The following is an 18,167-nucleotide window of genomic DNA, read 5'->3' as shown; positions in this document are numbered from 1 at the left end:
TGTTATTCTTTCACAGCATTACAGGAAAAATCTGTGATCCAGATTTGATGAGGGGATCCAGATCTGGTTCTTGCAGCCAAACGCACAGAGAGATCAGTCTATGTGTGGGATTGTTTTGCAGTTTCAGGAGATGTCCAACTTTCTGAGGCTCTGGCCAACGTGTCCAATTAATACTCCAGCTGCAGTTATGACAATGTTTGGGTCATTAGTAAGATGCTGAGTGACAAAAGTTCTTACTGACAGATAAACTGTGGGCACATGCATGCGCTAAAAGTGCAGCCTTACTACAAGAATCTGTCATAGTCAGTCATCAAAGCATAAAATGATAACACTTCATAAAACATGACAAAATGGAGATATTTCGTTGTTTAACTGGAGGCACTCAGTCTCTCTTGCCTTCATGTCGGCACACTGCATGTCGGTGAGTGAGTACATTACTCTTCTTAGATTGTATCTCACATTAACGGACTGCACTTGAAGATCCATTCACATCTGTTTGTTATCCCAACAACAGCGATGCTTCAGCACCACATTAAATATTCATTGCTAGCATCTGGTCAGTGTCTCTGTGTGTGGCCAGGAAATGCGTTCAGTTACAAGTCCAGTGATGGAGACGTGCGTAAAAGGTGATTTCTGCGCTTTAAACAGTTTCCTCCCCAGCCCTGCAAACTAAAGCTAAACAAAGAGGCAGCAATGAAGGAAGTACTGGTTGCCACTTAGCAGCTTGACTGGAACTGGAACTCTATATCTATTATTTCTTATCACATCTACTTGCTGATGGCAATTGTGTCAAGTCTGCAGCATTCTTATGAGATGGCTTTTGGGCATGTCATGGTCTCTGCGATGAAATCATCTGTTTTCCATTTCTGACTCAACAATATTGCAACCACATAAATTAAGCTTCATGATTTCCCTTCAACTATTTGCCCCCCCATGTGGCGCTCGGGGCACGGCGCTGTAACTGGCACCATTGTTTCCAGCCATTACAAAGAACTAACCATTTTCAATGCAGGGGACACAAAGCTACCAGATGTCGTGTGAGCTGGAAAACGGAGTGAAGAAGCAGTGTTTTTTTGTTAATGCACCAAAGATGTTACCAATCAGGAGCTACAGCTGCTGCTAGATTTGCCTGCAGCAGACTCCTGGACCTCACTCAAAGTTATGGTAGTGATTCTAAAGCCTGCACCTAATGAGGTCCTGGTAATAAAACTAGAAATGTGGGTTTTTACTGACAAACTTAACTTAAACTTACATTAATTGATTTTGTTGGCCTCTTTGGGGCAGCATGACAGGACATGTTACCCACACATTTAAGACAAATAGTCACTCGCATGTTAGCTCTGTTTTGGTCTCCACCACCTCCAGTAACATATCTGGCTAATTAGCTGCTGCATGAGCCACTTTCCTGAGCCGCAAGTTACTTGATGGGCTTAACACAAAAACAATGAGCTGACAAAGGCTAGAGCTAACCGCAGCATCATCAGCAGACTAGTGGTGCCACAAACAATAATTTCACTTTAATCAGTTTTACTCTCATTAAACATATTTAATATTGGTATTATTTGTTTCACTGTTGTGCAATAGTGTCTTAAAAGAGTTTAAAGTGGTGATGAAAGATGTTAAAAACTCATAATATTCTATTAAAAATACCTTTGTGTCATGCAGGAAAGGCCTTGCTAAGTTCATGAAAATAAATTTATTGCAAATTACTGTGTATTGCCTGACATAATTCATAATTATTAGGGTCTATTTACCTCCAGGGAAAGAGGAGGAGGAATCAATGTTTGTGCAACAATTTAGATGACGTCATTCTCCCAGACAGCAGAGATAATCCAGACGGAGGCAGACAGCTCATGATTACAACACCACTCGTCTTACCTGCTTCCCCTCAGGTCCTCCTTGGCTACGTAACGCAGAGGCAAACTCAGCGAGGAAATAGATTTGTAGGGATTTAAAAGGACCTCTCAGCTGAGGGTACGTCAAATGATGACCATCCGGGGAGAAAAGAACAGAGAGATGGGAGCTCTCTGTAGTTTGGCTCAGATTTATTGGGAACGGGCTTTGAAGAGGACGTATATCCGAAATGTCAGCCTGTTCATCTGCTCAATAAATCTCCAGTGCAGACTACAGGCCTCTCATCCTTTCTTGGTCTCTGGTTAGTCATCCTTTGATGTGCGCTGGGTAAGAAGTAAAGAGGCCGTCTGTAAACACTGTTTGGTGACACCTTCTGAGACATGATTATTGGCTTTACTTGAATTACTGAATTGTTTTTTAACTCTGAAATGTTACTCGTGGACTTTTGCTGTGTACAGGTACATCAAGTTTGATGCACAGAAATTAGGCTTGATGTGATAATGGCGACACAGGAACGTGCTTATTTTCCTAAAAACAATTTAAAGCACGTGATTGATCGTCAGTTACTTTGTTTTGCCTCACTCCAAGGCCCTGACATGAGGTTTGTGATACTGAATTAATCTCTTGTTTTGTTTTCTTTCAAAGCAGTTGGACAGCTTTCATCATGCTCATCTCTTTCCTCAATGTTGTGTCACAGCAGCTCGTTGTGCAAAGTTTATGCAGGACTCGGATGATGCACGGACGACGACACCTGATGCTGAGATCCAACTGGTTTTGACATCAGTGCCACTGTTTTTACGCAGTGACTGGGATAGGTTAGTGTCTGACTCAAACTGACTCAGACCCTCAGACAGAGCCCCACACGCCTGCAGTTGTCTGAAACACAAATTCCCAGGAATGTCTATGAGATCATTCACTCGGCAGGAGAAAAACTGAATTCGAGCTCAGTGACTCACTGTGTCATTGGCTGGGGGAATGAAAAGAGTGGGGCACAGAGGAAATCCACTGGTAAATGGGAGTTTTTTTTCTGCCAGTGAGGCATCCAAATTACAGAACAACATCTTCGCTGGTGAGGATGATGCTCAGGTCTTACAGAGAGCCTCAACAGTGAGTTATTGACTGATCTTACTTTTAACTGCATGTCCAGATTACCCTATAATCCCGAGAGGCCAGTGAACTCTATGAGCCCCCTTTTATGCTTTCATTTCTTTTTAGTCATGCTAGCAGTGTGGCTCGCCGGAGGGCAATGTCACTCAATTTTCTTTCTTTTTTTGTTTTAATGGTGAAATGTCTCGACAACTGTTGGACTGACTGCCATGAAATTTTGTACAGATATTCATGTCCTCCACAAGATGAACTGGAACAACTCTGGTCATCCAGACTTTTCATTCAGCACAATCATCAGATTAACTTGACAAATACTTTGGTTCATGAGCAAATATCTGCATAATTAATAGCATTCCATTCAACCTCAGATGTGCAAATATTAGCATGCTAACACTCTAAGAAAGTGAACATGGTTAACGTTATACCTGCAAGATCAGTGTGTTAGCACTGATACTGACAGCATATAAGGATACTGACGTTAGCATTTAGCTCCAAGCACTGCTGTGTCTATGTGCCCTTACGGAGCTGCTGGCACTGGTTGTTTAATCCTAGTCTATTTTTGCTGTGGATACTTCTTCATGAGAGAATTTCAATAATGATGGTATACAGTACATATACACCTATCAGTTTCACCTGTTAACGCACAGATTAACAAGCAACTAAATCTAAATGTTTGTGGTGCTGCTTAAAGTTTGCTGATATAGAAATACAAAGACCACCCATCTAATCAGCTGACAATGGGATATATGATGAATACAGTTCACCCTATTTATACCAACAGGGCTGAACAATAAGCTGATTTTCAGGCCACTTCATACTTGTACTCTGCTACATTTCATCAGGAAATTTTGTACTTTTTACACCTCTAAAAATATCTGACAGTATGTGACAAGATAATCTTTCATGCAAAAATATTTCATGGTTCCAGTTTCTCAAATGTGAAGTTCTTTTCTACTTTTCATTTGAATAATTTTAGTCATTTGAATTAAATTTGAATAATTTTGAGGTTGGGCAAAACATTATGAAGGTGTCACTTTGGGCTTTGGGTAACTGTGATGATGTGTCACTTCTGAATTTTCACAAACCAAACTATCAACTGATCAGTGAAGAAGATAGTTAACAGATTAATCGGAATAAATGACAAACATTCACAAAAAGGGGGACATTTTTCTGCATTGAGTAATTAGTCTTGGAAGAAGTACTCAGATCTTTTGCTTAAATAAAAGTGGCAATACTGTGTAGAAATACTCTGTCACAAGCAAAAGTCCTCTATTCAAATCAAAATACAAAAGTATTAGCAACAAAATATACTTAAAAGTACTGAATGACAGAATATTAATGGATTGTAATTATTGATGCATTTTGGATCATAGTCTAAAGTAACACATCATCATTTATTGATCGTATTAATAATCTGAATCTGTAAAGTCACTAAGCAAAGGTTTAAAATACATGTAGTGGAGAAGAAAGTGGAATATTTCCAAATGTTGTGGTGTAAAAGTACAGTTAGTGAAGTAAAATGGGATTATTGTACTACAGTACAGTATTTGAATAAAGGCACTTAGTTACTTCCCACCACTCTGAGTACATTTATCTGATTACACTTGTCTTCTTCTAGGAACATTTCCCTTGCATGCCTTTTACTTGTCACATTTCCTGCAGTGTCGCATTCGTACTTAAACTGCAGTGAAGGATCTGAACACCTCCTCCAGCGCTGCCACTCGTCTCCCTCACAGTTGTCCCGTCGGAGCCCTGCGGGTTTCCCCCCGTGCAGCTCCGTCCCCTCCCACTCAGACCGGCCGAGGGCGGGCAGGACCCACGTCAGAGGCGGCCTCGTTATTTAAAGTTGAATCAAGAGGGGAGCAAAGTTTTCTCAGACGGGACAGCGTTGCCTAGCAGCTGGGCACAGGACTCCTGCGACTTTTACGCATCGAGGAACCGCGGACGCTCCCGGCTCTGCCCGCCTGTCATCTGTCTGTTTCCCTCTCGCAGTCTTTTTTTTTTCTTGCCAAACATGCCCCAGACCGTGACACTAAAGGGACCCTCTCCTTGGGGTTTTCGTCTGGTGGGAGGACGGGATTTCAGCACGCCGTTAACCGTCTCCAGGGTAGGTTGTGACTCGGCTGCGTGTCTGTATCCATTCATTGCGCCGCGCGCAAAGTGCAGCTTGGCAAGCTGTTTTTCAACATTACTGTGATAGTCATCCTCATTACAACCATTTCAATGTCTTTAACAATTCCAGTAATACACAATGACAGTAATTGGTGGGCGCACGGGATGTAGGGAGGGTGACTGAGTCAAGCTGCCCAATTAATTAATCTTGAATAAGTGGTCGCTAAGGTCTACAGCAGTAATTATGTGTGTGTGAATAGGGGCTTTACTCTAAAAGCTGACAGACGGTGCCGTCTAATTCCTGGCAGCTGAAGTTGCCAGGACAATTGAGTGAGTCACTGCAATTGGCCGACCATCAGTTAAACTGTAAGCTTTCAACAGAAGCGAGAAGAAAACACAATGTGGTGATATTTGTTTGATAATTTGATTAAAGCTGTATTAATGCCTCCTCAAAGATGCCACACAGTTCTCTGAATTTGTCTTTTGAAATAACTACGTGTATAATGATTTAATTTAGTTGTTTTTTCCAAATTATGACCGTGTGTCTGTGAGTGACCCCAGGTTGTCCTTTTAAACCGATGAAGGAAATTAAGCTCATGACTGCTGTATTATTTAATCACAGTTAATGTTACTGCTGGTAGTAGTCACTAGTAGTAACAGTAGTGGTAGTAGTATTCTCAAAACTTGGTGAACTTTTTTGACCCTGGATATGGGTCAAGAGTCAGTGCTGGCAGTGGATCTGGCAGTAGCCAACAGTTCATCCTGGCCAGGGTAAACACAGGCCGGTCCTGCTGCAGGGCCTGCAGGAGGAGGGGAGGGAAGGGGGGGTGCTGACATTTGTTTTTCATCAGAGCTCATTGGTGCTGCTGAGGGATTCCAGGTGTTGTGCTCAGCTGTATCACCAGCCCCAAACCGACCCTTTAACTACAGGGTCCTAGCACTTCAAACTGGAGGTGTAATTTTTAGATTTATGGCGGGCGATTAACGACTTTGAGAGAAGCAGACGAACCCCCGAAGGTCACCTGGAGTGCTCTCTGTTTTGTATCCCTAGGAGGAGTTGTGATGCAACCGTGAGGCATACTTTGACTCACAGTGAGCGCAGAGTCCTGACAGCTGCACGTCTGTTGTGGTTTCTACATTAAAGACTCACTTGCTCACTTGGAAGCTTTTCCAAATCACAGTGAAAGGCAGCTGAATTTTGCAACTTTGGAAATCCAGAAATCAAACATGGCATCGGTAAACTCAACACTTGTCATACCTGAATGTCTTCTTTAGGTAGAGACTCAACAATCACTGATAGATCCAGCTTTCCGTGGTCAGAGCTCTCACTTCATGCTTGATCTTCATATTTGAGTGTACGTGCGTAGAGTTTCCACCACGTCCTTGACCAGAATTCATTTGGAAAAAGGAAAAATCAACAGTGCAGCCTATTGCAGCTGCATTTAAAGTCAAAATGTTGCAGCTTCAGGGCATCTCCGGTTTCGTGATGCATACCTTCCTAAGTTCTTTAATAATTTGTACAGCAGGTTTCAATATCAGTGATTTAACAGTTTTTGCCAGTTCCATCGGTGCATACTTGCACGACTGCCAAGGTGAAAACTGTGGCATGCACTGGGAAGTCTTTTGCATTCTGAACATTGTGTAGCTCATCGGTGGTGGCATCAGTGAAATTAATTACAGGTTGCACTTCATAGACAGTTACAGTGCATAGCAGAGATGGCAATAAAAACCAGCGCTCCCATGGACTCGCTGCCTGCGAGAGTGAACAGGGTAGTTTCGACTAATTCCTCAATCTTGGCTTGAAAATTAGAGAAGGAAGCAGCTGGTGAGATGCAAGCATATTTAGCAAAATATGTAATGTCAGAGGCATAAATACACAGTCTCTTGGCAGTAAGACCCAGTATTACACTGCCTCTTGAAGACTTTTTTCTGCTTTCTGCCAGCCGTTGCAGAGCAGCTCTGGTAAACTGACGTCAGAAGCTGAGAAACATCCGCTGACAACGCAAAATGTGCTTTATTGGTGCGATAATTGTTTTATCCTGGTGTAGAATGTGCAGGTTTACGTGAGTGAGCAAATCAGAATCAACTTTGAGGAGAAGTGATGAAACAGTGGAAAGAAATCCTGTCGTCTCAGCTCATGGGAGTTGGTTGCATGTTCAGTTTGAGGCATGATGTGATTCATCGCTGCTGATACACTGGAGTATCTCCTAAACTAGCAATTTATCACATGCTTGCTGCATTCTTGCTGTACAGTGTATGCCCAAGGCGGCAATTACCATGTGTTGAATGGTGACATGGAAGGAGATACATGGAGGCAGAGACAGAGAGGATAGTTTATGTCTTACAGTAACCAGAATGCCTCTTTTGGGGGCTTTTTAGTATCATGTAAACCTCATCCAAGCCAGAACTCCCTGAATGGTGTAACACTGTCTGCTGGCTCTGCATAAATAGCCTGTGCTGGAACTCATGGTCTTTGAGTATTTATGCAATCCCTCCATTCATGCCTCTGTCCTGCATGATTGGCAGATCTCCTCCCCTCTTCCTCCATGTCTTTCTGCATAAAGGTGGATACCATGAACCACCTGCTCTTGGAGACAGTGAAAGTTGTAAATACCAGAAAAAAAGTTCTGATGGCAGCAGCTGTTTTTTTTTTCTTTTTTCTTTTTGCTGAAGGTGATAATGTCCCGGGATAAGCCCATTAGTCCCCCGCCAGGCCATTAGGACTCCAGCCAGTTAATGGCGTGTCTGCTTGAGTCTGGAAACATTTGCCCTGATAGTGTGCGTGTAGGTTGTCAAATGGCGTCGTGTGCATGAGTGTGGCAGAGAAACCAAAACCTAATAAAATCCCTGATGTAGCTGGAGAAGCATTTAGAGAGGATATGTTAAATATGGCAGCTGTGGTATAAACCCTTCAGTAAATCGCTGTCAGCCTGACGTGCAGGCGGAAGGTGACGCAGGACGCTTGTCAGTCCTGCCAACTGGCAAACAGTCGTCCTCTGGACAGGAATTCACAACTGAGTGTTGGGTGAATAATGACCTGAGCAGTGTGCAGAGCCACTGTGCAGCTTCCCCTCTGACACCTTTATGCAGTGCATCCTGACGTGTGCTCTGACTTGTTGATGCATGATGGCTAATGGTGCGTGCAGCTTTCAGATGATTGTTGTTAGAACATTTAGTTTGTTTTGCACAGGCCGCCTTCTTGAAGTTTGACTAATCATTTAGTTTCTGAAGTATGCAAGAAAAGCAATTAAAGTCCATCATAATTTCCCAAAACCCAAGAAGAGCTTTCCATGGCTTGTTTTGTCCAAGCTACAGTCCAAAACCCAAAGTTTATAATGACACAAAACAAGGAAGAGCAGCAACTCTAATGTCTCTAATGTATTTTTAAATGCATGATAAAGCACTGGTGGCAAATTCAAATGGCTTCAAGAAAAAATTGTCATTATTGATTGATTGATTTATTGGTGGGTCTGTGAAATGCAAGAAATTTCCCAAAGCACAAATTTGATGGCTTCAAATTGCTTGTTTTCACTTCCTTCCAGCAGTCCTAAATCAAATATATTCACTTTATTATCATGTAAGACAAAGAACAGAAGCAAGTCCTCACAATTTACAATCTGGAGCGAGGTAATGTTTGGCTTTTTTACTTGAAAAGTGACTTTAACAATTCATTGTTTGTCTAAATAGATGCAGTTTGACAAATTGCTTCAGTTCTGCATTTCTGTATGCATGAATTCAAGTCACAGCCCACCACAAAAACATAATCAATGCAGCAGAACTTATTTAAAACTTATTCTTCATAATGATTAATGTAGAAACAGTTTATTACCCCATCTGTACCTCATTGTACATTCAGCACTTGGCTTACATTACTTCACCATTTTCTCTATATGGCTTCTTTTGTTTCTGTCTGAATGGGATCAAAATCTAACCTGAGGCACACTAATACTAATACTAATGCTAACTAATAAAGTTACCAGAGGACTGGAGCTGGTCTCTTCCTGTCATCTGCTGTAGACTCAATTTAAAACAATACAAAGACAATATATTTAGTGTTTTACCTCATTAACTTGACAGGGAAAGTTGTGAAATGCTCCAAAAACACCTGTTTGGAACATCCAATGAAGTGAGTCCCCTGTACCTCTCAGCTTTCTCCAGGGTAGAATCACAGATGCTACGAGCTGCATCGCCACAACAAACTGAGCAAAAGATGTTGCTCTCAAATGATTTCCTGTTGTCATTGAAGCTGTGGAGTTCCTGCCACAGAAGGGTGGGAGAACAATGCGAGTCCTTGGGTTGCTGCTGAGCTTTTCCTGCTCATGTGGTTTATCTGATTTATGAAAGTGTCTCTCCGTGATTGATGAGCAGATTGCTGGTCTTTTGTCACCAAAAAGCACCCTGCACATCTTCTCTCATGGCATGAAGTGAGTTTTCAGTCATGTGCTTCTCCTTGTAAGCTCTCATGTTGTCATTGTTTCACTGTATTTGCTGCGAAATATCTAAAATGTGATTCTCGTGATGCTCTTATAAACATGCACAACAAGCCGAAGCATGTCATGTGGGGAACTGTTTGTGGAAAGCTGCATCAGTCAGAACTATTACTAATGTGACTACGAATCACTTTTAAAGGGATGGATACACACTTTTTGATGACTAATATTGATGAGTAATGCGATTACTCATCCTTGACATCCACAGATGCATTACAGACTGCAGTTCATTTCACGTGACTCCCATTTCCTCGTGCTCTCATTAAACCTCACATATTTCATCATCGGCTGCAGTTTTGCTTATTGGTCTTGGCAGACTTAGCCTCTTTGTTTCAGCGTGATAATCACACTCCAGTCAGAACCTCACACCCCAGGCTATGTAACGGCTTTCCGTCACGAAGGTCATAACCATGGCTCCTATCGCAGGTCCAGCAAGCAAACAAAGGCGTCTGACACGTTGCCAGGAATAATTCTCTCTGTTGCTGAGCGCTCCCACCCAGCAGAGAGCGTCTCTGTGGAATTCAGGCATGAGGAAAACATTTGACAGTGACAGATTCTTCTTGCATAAAGCTTATAAATAACCAACCAGGAAGTGGTCATTTGGTGATTCGCTGGTTTAAAGGCATCTAGATGCCAATTTTACTAGTAGCTGTAGCTTTTTGACGTTTTTAATGGCTGTATTTCACTGTGAGTCAGCTCCTTACTACACTGAAGAAGAGAGGTTCCTAAACTTTTCCCTTAAGGGACCTCTTTTCTGTCAATAACTACACTGACAACCCATGATAAAATTACGTTTTATGAATATTTCCTATTCCATTCAATGCACAACAAAAACAGTAAAGAACAAGCGACAAACTGCACAATTAACGCAAATAGTGAACACAATAACTGCAGGAAGTTTGTGTAAAATAAGTGATTTGGATGAATTTTGAGCAGATTATTTTCCTGTGAACTTCCTGGGAACTTTTTATAAGCTCAATGCAGAACAGAAGCTGGTTTAGACAGTCCTCCATGATCGTATGTGTGCTTTACACAACACTGAAGGAAAAAAATCCTCAAGGTCACAAACCAAGAAAGCCAGTTTTAATTTTATGGCTGAGAGAGGCAACCAATGATGACGCGGCAGAAAACTTTGCCCTGAGGCTGACGTCACAGTCAAGTGAAACCGCCGCTGCAGCTTTCGGCCCAGCACACATACATGCACTTAGACAAACACTGACACGCACATTCATCCTTTACTTTGCTCTGTTTCACTCTCAAACGCGCTGAAAAACACAAAGTGCCCACAGCGAAACCACACGTTCGTCGGGCCTCAGCGTGCCACATGAGGACTGTGTGACATGAGGCTGTCATTTGCTAACCGCTCTCTCTGCTAACAATTAACTATGTCACTGTTCGCGGGAGCAGCCTCTTATGGAAATAATATGACTGTTTAGATTTCCCAACAAGCAGTGAAGTCGCTTTCTGCTCCGTCACCATCACAGTCACGTCTTACAGTGCGTGACCTTTATCAAAAAAACATGCTAAGTTACTGTATACTGCTGAATGTGACAGTGATTATCTGATGTCTTAATAGCTGTTAGTAGCTATACAGGATATAAGAAGCTATAACCTAATATCTAATTTATTCTTTTTGGACAGAGAAACAAAAAAAAACCATGCGGTTTTTAACAAATGTCTGCTGGACGTGAAAGTAGGTTTACTGGGTGAAAGTGGGACTGAATTCATATCACGTGTTACTATTTCTGCCAAAGTTGGAAAGTTTTATTGAATTTATTATCGTTTTCTTCCCTCCTACAGTGATTGACTTTAGTTACATCCTCTGCCTCAGCCTTGATAACGCTTTTTATTAGTCACATTTGCTGCATTTAGTCTTATTTTGGCCAACAATTGAAGGCAGCAGAAGCGGATCACTTAGCGTTCGTTACCAACAGTGGTTTCATGTGAGTACGAAGACAAAAATAGAGCAAAGATAAAAAAAGAAATGTTGGTTTGGTCTTAAAAGCCACTCGTCCAGGCCATAGAGTAAACACTTAACTGCAAAATTACATTCATCTTAAAGCTCCATAGATTTGAGTCATGACATCACACTACAGCACACTGCAGTGTAAATATAGCAGAGTGTGATTATGTCTGAACCACCGAACTCCACACCGTCCTTACGTTTCCTTACAGACGGGAATGTTTGTCCTCTAGAGACGACCTCAGCAGCTGGGCGTACCGCTGTGTGTGTATGTGTGTGTGTGTGTGTGTGTGTGTGTATGTGTATGTGTGTGTGACCAGAGGCCCGCTCACGCTGTGGGGTCCACCAACTTTGTAGGGACCAAAATGCTGGACCCCATAATCTTAGAGTGAAGACCTGAGTCTGGGTAAAGGTTAGGGTTAAAGTTAGGTAAGTAGTGGTTCTTGTTCTGGTTAGGGTCTCCAGGAACTGAATGAGTCTGCATAGTTCACTCTGTGATTGTGTGTTTGTGTGTGTGTGTGTGTGTATGAACTTCAGTCCATTAAAACATTGTGTCTGTGGTTCGGTCCTTCCTGCAGCGACCCGGGTTCGATTCCAACCTGGAGCCCTTTGCTGTTTGTCTCCCCCTCTTTCCTGTCTCTCTTCAGCTGCACCATCAAATAAAGGCAAAAAGCCAAAAAAAGTGACTCACACACACACATTTACACACATTTCCCACAATGCCTCTGACCTCTCAGTTTACCGGAACTGAGTCAGGAACACTGGAGCGGTCAGAGGCTGTAAATTAGGAATTCCACATCTGAACCACACGACTCAGCTATTAGTGCTTCATGGAGCGTGAACTTGTGTGCCTTTGCTCTTAAAACGCTCCTCCCTGCTCGCGAGGCTTCTCCTCGTGCAGAAGCTGCTCCTCTCTCTCTGTCTCTGGGTTCTCTTCTTTAGTCCAGACTTTTCAACAAACGTGTTAGCTCGGATTAGATCGCTAATATCTGTTAGTGAGGCTTCACCGTTCCAAACCCAGCTACACCTTAATGCGCAGCTGTCAAGATAAGAGCCGTCGCAGGAGGTTGTAGCTCAAAGATCCTCTTTAAAAACTCAGACAGAAAGATTAATCACCGACGCGACATGCAAAGGGTTCGTTAACAGGAAATCACCCTAAATCTTCTGCTATCTGTGTGGTCATGGATACTGACAGTCATTTTAGCCTTTCAGCTCTCAGACGTGTTGCCAAGTGCTGGAATCTGAACCCCCACCTGCTTCAGATTCGTCAATAAAGCAGATTACTCTCATTTTTTCTTTATTTGTTTACTTGGTATTTGGTGTTGCTGTCAGCCAGTAGATGAAATAATCAGTCCACAAGAGTAATCTGCTGATTTTTTGCAGCAAAAATGCCAAACATTTTTAGTTTCACCCTCTCAAATTTGACAATTTGATGCTTTTCTTACCTTCTGTGCAACATTTTTCACCATTTTACATATTTTGTTATATTCAAATACAATAATTAATCAAGAGAATAATCAGCACAGTCATCATCGACGAAAATAATGTTGCAGCCCTGGCAGCTGGTTCTCTTTTCTTTGTCCTTTCAACCAGTTGCTATAACTGCTCATGCTTCTGTTTAGAAAAGTTTTAACAAAAGTTAGATATGTAAACTTCTCCCAAGGCTATTTCCGTCTGCAGCTGAGAGAAGCAAATCCAACTCAGAGCAATATGAAAACGACAAATTCCTCCAAAAACATTGCGACTATTGTACCCAGCTGCTGAAGATCTCCTCACATTTAATGGTCGGAAAAAGACAGTCAAACTAATCCTCATACGTGTCATAGCCTGACAGTGCATGGCGCGCACAAAGAAGACCGGAGACACGATGACAATTGTTCGCATTTCATTACATTTCTGTTTCAGTGCTAGTAAAGAGTATTTTCCTTTGCAGCTTGCTGCCATATGACACTGACTGTTTTACTGTGGATGTCTTGGTTTGATGATGGAGGATTTGATTGGTAGTTTCTTTTTATTTATGGCACCCAAAACCATACGACCGGGCAGAGGCAGGCCTGGAAATAGCAGGGACATTGTATGTGTGTGTAATAATGGAAAATTGTTATCATATGTTGCTTAGTGTGTCTGTGAAGGTGAAACGTACACACTGGGACACCCGCCCTCCTCCTCTCCTCACCCCTCGGCCTCCCGGTGGGGCTCAAATGTCCACAGACCCGCATGTTTCTGGATCCAGAGGGGAACCTGCTCACTGTCCAGCGGCTAAAAGACAAAGTTAAAGTGATGTGGACATGCCTGGATCAAAACGGTCCAAGTGGCAAATCAGAAAAAGCTACAAGGACATATTGAGCAGATGTTTATAAATGAATCAAACATTACACAGAGACTGTTGCTAAGGTTCAAGCTTCATATGCAGACTCTGGTGAAAGTAGCTTACTCCTGGACCTGAAATCATTCATGAAGGTTTAGTCTGATGCAATTGCTTAGTGATCATAAAGTTGCACGCTGTCTGTTTTTTACTGAATTTCAAAAGGCCAGGCGTATAAAAGTGTTCCAGTTCTTTTCACCTCCTCCAAAAAGTGGCCTCTCACTTCCCAGTGTCGTTGTTGCTGGCTTTTGAAAATGTAAACTTAGAGTGCTGCCCAAGGCAATATTTCATAAATCAAAAGAGAGCTGCTTTTGTTGAATTTGGCCTCCGGTTTGCCACTCCCACACTAATACTCTTTTTCTTCTATTCTTTTTGTCTTTCTTCTTCACTGGCGGTTTGACACCACTTATAACAGCCCTTTTTTTTCTTTTCTTGCCTCTGTGTGTGTCTGAATGTTATCTTCAGGTAACACCAGGCAGCAAGGCGGCCCAAGGTGACCTGTGTCCAGGCGACACCATCCTGGCCATCAACGGCGACAGCACAGAGCTCATGACTCACATGGAGGCCCAGAACAGGATCAAAAACTGCACTCAGCAGCTCACACTCAACATCAGCAGGTATGGAAACACGAGGCTTACCAGGAAAACGACTTTTGGAATCACCTACACTATGCTCAGATTGTCCTTACGGTCCACCTCTTGTGGTCTTGTTAGCATAATGATGATATAGCACCACGGACCTGCTCACGGAGGAGGGCCAGTGCACTCTGGAGAGATCAGGAAATCTGATAAACTGCCTCAAGTGACGTCACTCGAGTCAGTTAGGGCTGAAACTGCATGTTTGAAAAAGAAAAAACTCTGGAGGTCAAAAAGAAATGAGCTTTCCAGACCTCTGAAGCCTGTTCCTCACATCTGCTTGAGGCTAGCAGCTACTTTAGCTGCTACAGGCATAACCCACCCGAATCTCCCACTGAACTGTCTGCACAGGATTTGCATTGCTGGTAATGTTGGGTTTTCTCAAAGAACTCCCTGCAGCATGAGTTTTGATTCTTCTTTCTAACTGACATGTTGTAGGAGTGCAGTGCTAAATCGGTGGAGAGCTCTTTCCAACCCAAACCGCAGAGGCGGCAGATCAGAAAAAGATCATACAGAAAATTTTTGTTATGATCATATGGGATGTTTGGAAGGCACTGACCAACAGCTTTTTTTGTTGTTTAGTACAAGGGCTTTTGGACACACACACACAAACATGCTCATATACAGGACAAAGCCCAAATACACATGTACTGCATGTGTTTATACTCAAAACCTAACACATATGAGACATTACAACCTTGCAGGATTTATGTAGTTAACTCCATCATTAGAGTGTAGTTTAGTGTGTGTTTACTGTAATTGCTTACAGACTTACGATTAATGTTGCCTGATTCTTCAGCGTATGTCTGGCATGTTCATTTTCCACAGAGGATGACTGATGGGAATTATGACAGAATAATTGAAAATCAGGAAATGCTGAACATTAATAACTTTCTATTTAGTCGTCACTGCTCTGACCCTGAGCAGACGCTGCTCATGGTTTTTGCTCCTGGCCTCATTAAGTGAATTGAGTTGAGGAACTTGACTGATTTTTTATGGCTCAGGTCATTTACTGCCTGTCGTCCAGGAACATATTGTTTCTGTTTCTGGTGGGTTTGCTCTGCTTGGCACAGTCGGGTCATAGAGAAAGATGACAGGTTTACGACAGCTTAAATGACCGTCTCTCTGCTCCTATAGAGCGCCGTCAAAATCAATGAGGCTTGTGCATACAGTGAGTCAGACGGTGACCTTTAGAAATGGACTTCACAGGTCGATATTGTGCCTTTAAGCAGTATGTGACGTGGAAAATTAGCCTGCGCTCTTCAGCATCACTTTCAGACCTCGTATAGGAGGATGGATGATTTGGCCTTCGGCGGAGGACAGGAGCAGTGCGTTTCTGTCAACATAGCTGAGCGGAAATCATCCGTCTAAACAGTTAATGACATCGAGGAGGAGTGGGAGAGGGGGGATAACCAAGGAAAAACTGAAATGTCAGTTGCTTCCCACATTTCTATTAGATGGTTACTTTGGGTTGCCAGAGCACTGGAAAGTGCAAAGAGAATCTGGCAACCTTTGAATCCTGTCCTCTCAGATGAAGAACACTGTGTGGTTTCAGCCTCGGTTGCAAGTGACATCTGCCAACTGGTGCTTCAGCTCTCTCCTTTTAGGGCAACACAGTCTCTCCTGTTTGGAGCATGAAGTTTACTTGCAGATGCAGCAGAAATAAGAATCTCTCCTGGTGTAATCAGAGCCGTCAGATAAGCAAAGACTCTCACGTTCAAGAACTCCAAATCGAGAAAAAAGCCTTTTTCTCTCCGTGCGCTGTATTTGTGTTTTATAGTATGCACTCAAGCATGCAACGGCCCCCCCCCCACCCCCCCACCCCCTCCAGCATGTAGTAGAAACCATCCATCCATATATCAAACTGAGCGACTCAGCGTTAAGTGGTTTGTCCACATAGGGATAGTAAATTTATTTAAGGATACAGAAAGTAGTATTCAGCGCAAAGACTGGGACAGCACCTCTACAGCTGCAGGAGCACTGCGAGGGCACTCCCACACTCAACCACTTGCACCCTGATGTGCCCAAATTCGGCTTCAACTTCCCCCGTCAGACACATTCGAGAGCGTAAGAAATAATGTAGTGTGATAAGAAGTAGGAGCTCTTCACAGTGATTCCATTAGCTGATGTTTTGCTTCACATGGATTCTTTAGCTGCGTGTTTTCCCACTTCACTGGAGCTCTATCACATTTATTCTGGCTGTCACATTCTAGTCTGAGATCCATTTTTTCTGGTTAGACTCAAGTGGAAAATTGCAGATTTGTTGTGCATCATTTTTCACACATTTTCCATGTAGTTTTAGGCGGACATATTTGGTGTCTTTGGAAACCCTTGGATCTAGACCATAATTTCAGGGGGTTAGAGCAATGCATGTCAACATGACATGTAATGGGTGGGGTTGAAGAGGTTAAAATCACTTCGTGGATTGACAAAGTGTTCCTGCTTGAATACCTCACTCTTGATGTTTTAATCCCGAAAAGCTTTTTTTTTTCCGGTCAAAATCAAATCAAATCAAATCAGCAACTTTCATTCAACTGTAATGCCATGAAGGCAGAATGCATATGACTGGATCACTGAGTGACTTTTCCTTGATGTCAGCATAGATATTGATGCTCATTAAGCTCTTTCAGCTACCTTATTTAGTTAAAAATGATTCCGTTAAATTACAACCACAAGTATCCACCAGACATACTCATGCTGTTCAACAGTCCTTCTAAATTTCCAATTTGAACTGACAAGATACAGCAGAGGCAGAACAAGGCTCACTGCTGGTATGTGACCTTTCCGCAGTATATTGGTGGAATAATTACGGTCTGAGCTGCCCTGCTGCTGGACAGGAGGAGGGTACGGCATGTCTGAGACAGGCATGCACCTTTGGCTCCAGAGCGCAGAGCTGAAATGATCTGCTGGTGAAGGGGAGGGAAGATTGAGCAACAAGGGTTGAAGCTGAAGAAAAAGGCACTTTTACAAAAAGAAAAGTTTACAAAGAAAGTGTTAAGTGGGAAGTATGATAAAAAAAAAAGAGATAAGAATGGTGTGAAGAGGAAGACAAAGAGGAGAGGAGCAGCGAATCAGAGAGACCAAGTGAGAAATCCACATGGGTTCGTCTCTGCCTCCAGCTCTGTTTTACAGCCAGCTTTTTCTGCTGGGTGCATTGCTGGAAATTCAATTAGACAGACAAAGCAGTGCAGCTCCGAGCTGAGCTTCTCTCCCTGAGATTAAAGACGTACGGCACCACAAGTTTTGAAATATCTTTGAATATTCCTGCAGGATGTTGTGGAAAAAGTAGATGAATTGACTTTTTTCCTGCATTCTCCCCAATGAAATATAAAACAAGGCTGGTTAGGGGTCACATCTCATGCACTTCTTTTTCAAAGCAGCTCTTTTCAACCTATATGTGATTAAAGCTTTGCATTCTGTGTCCTGAACACCTACTGTGAGGTGGCTTTTTCTCAGGAAAAGAGCTGCACAGGAAGTCGTATTAATAAACAGCAACAGTCACTATGACTGAGCAGAAAAACAACATAAAACCGCCCACATCAGCAGGATAAGAGGTCACAGTTTTGGCCGCCACTAATGAACTTATGAACACAGTAAAATACAATACAAAGCAAGTGTTGGGCAGCTTTCAACATTTTAAA

At 42.6% G+C, this 18,167-nt stretch overlaps 1 protein-coding gene across 1 annotated transcript in view; it reads left to right on the top strand.

Annotated features, from left to right (window-relative positions):
• Positions 1–4,627: 4,627 nt before the first annotated feature.
• Positions 4,628–18,167, top strand: part of pdlim4 (PDZ and LIM domain 4) — a 45,450-nt gene continuing 31,910 nt past the window's right edge. Inside the window, exons 1-2 of the mRNA XM_070983625.1 lie at positions 4,628–5,068; positions 14,357–14,508. Coding sequence (XP_070839726.1) covers positions 4,976–5,068; positions 14,357–14,508 — 245 coding nt within the window. The 5' untranslated portion in view covers positions 4,628–4,975. The remainder of the gene's footprint in view (positions 5,069–14,356; positions 14,509–18,167) is intronic.

This window comes from Chaetodon trifascialis, chromosome 16 (assembly GCF_039877785.1).
Source record: "Chaetodon trifascialis isolate fChaTrf1 chromosome 16, fChaTrf1.hap1, whole genome shotgun sequence".
Classification (NCBI taxonomy): domain Eukaryota; kingdom Metazoa; phylum Chordata; class Actinopteri; order Chaetodontiformes; family Chaetodontidae; genus Chaetodon; species Chaetodon trifascialis.
Note: the sequence above shows the minus strand (reverse complement) of the source record. Positions and strands in the feature narration are given on the sequence as shown.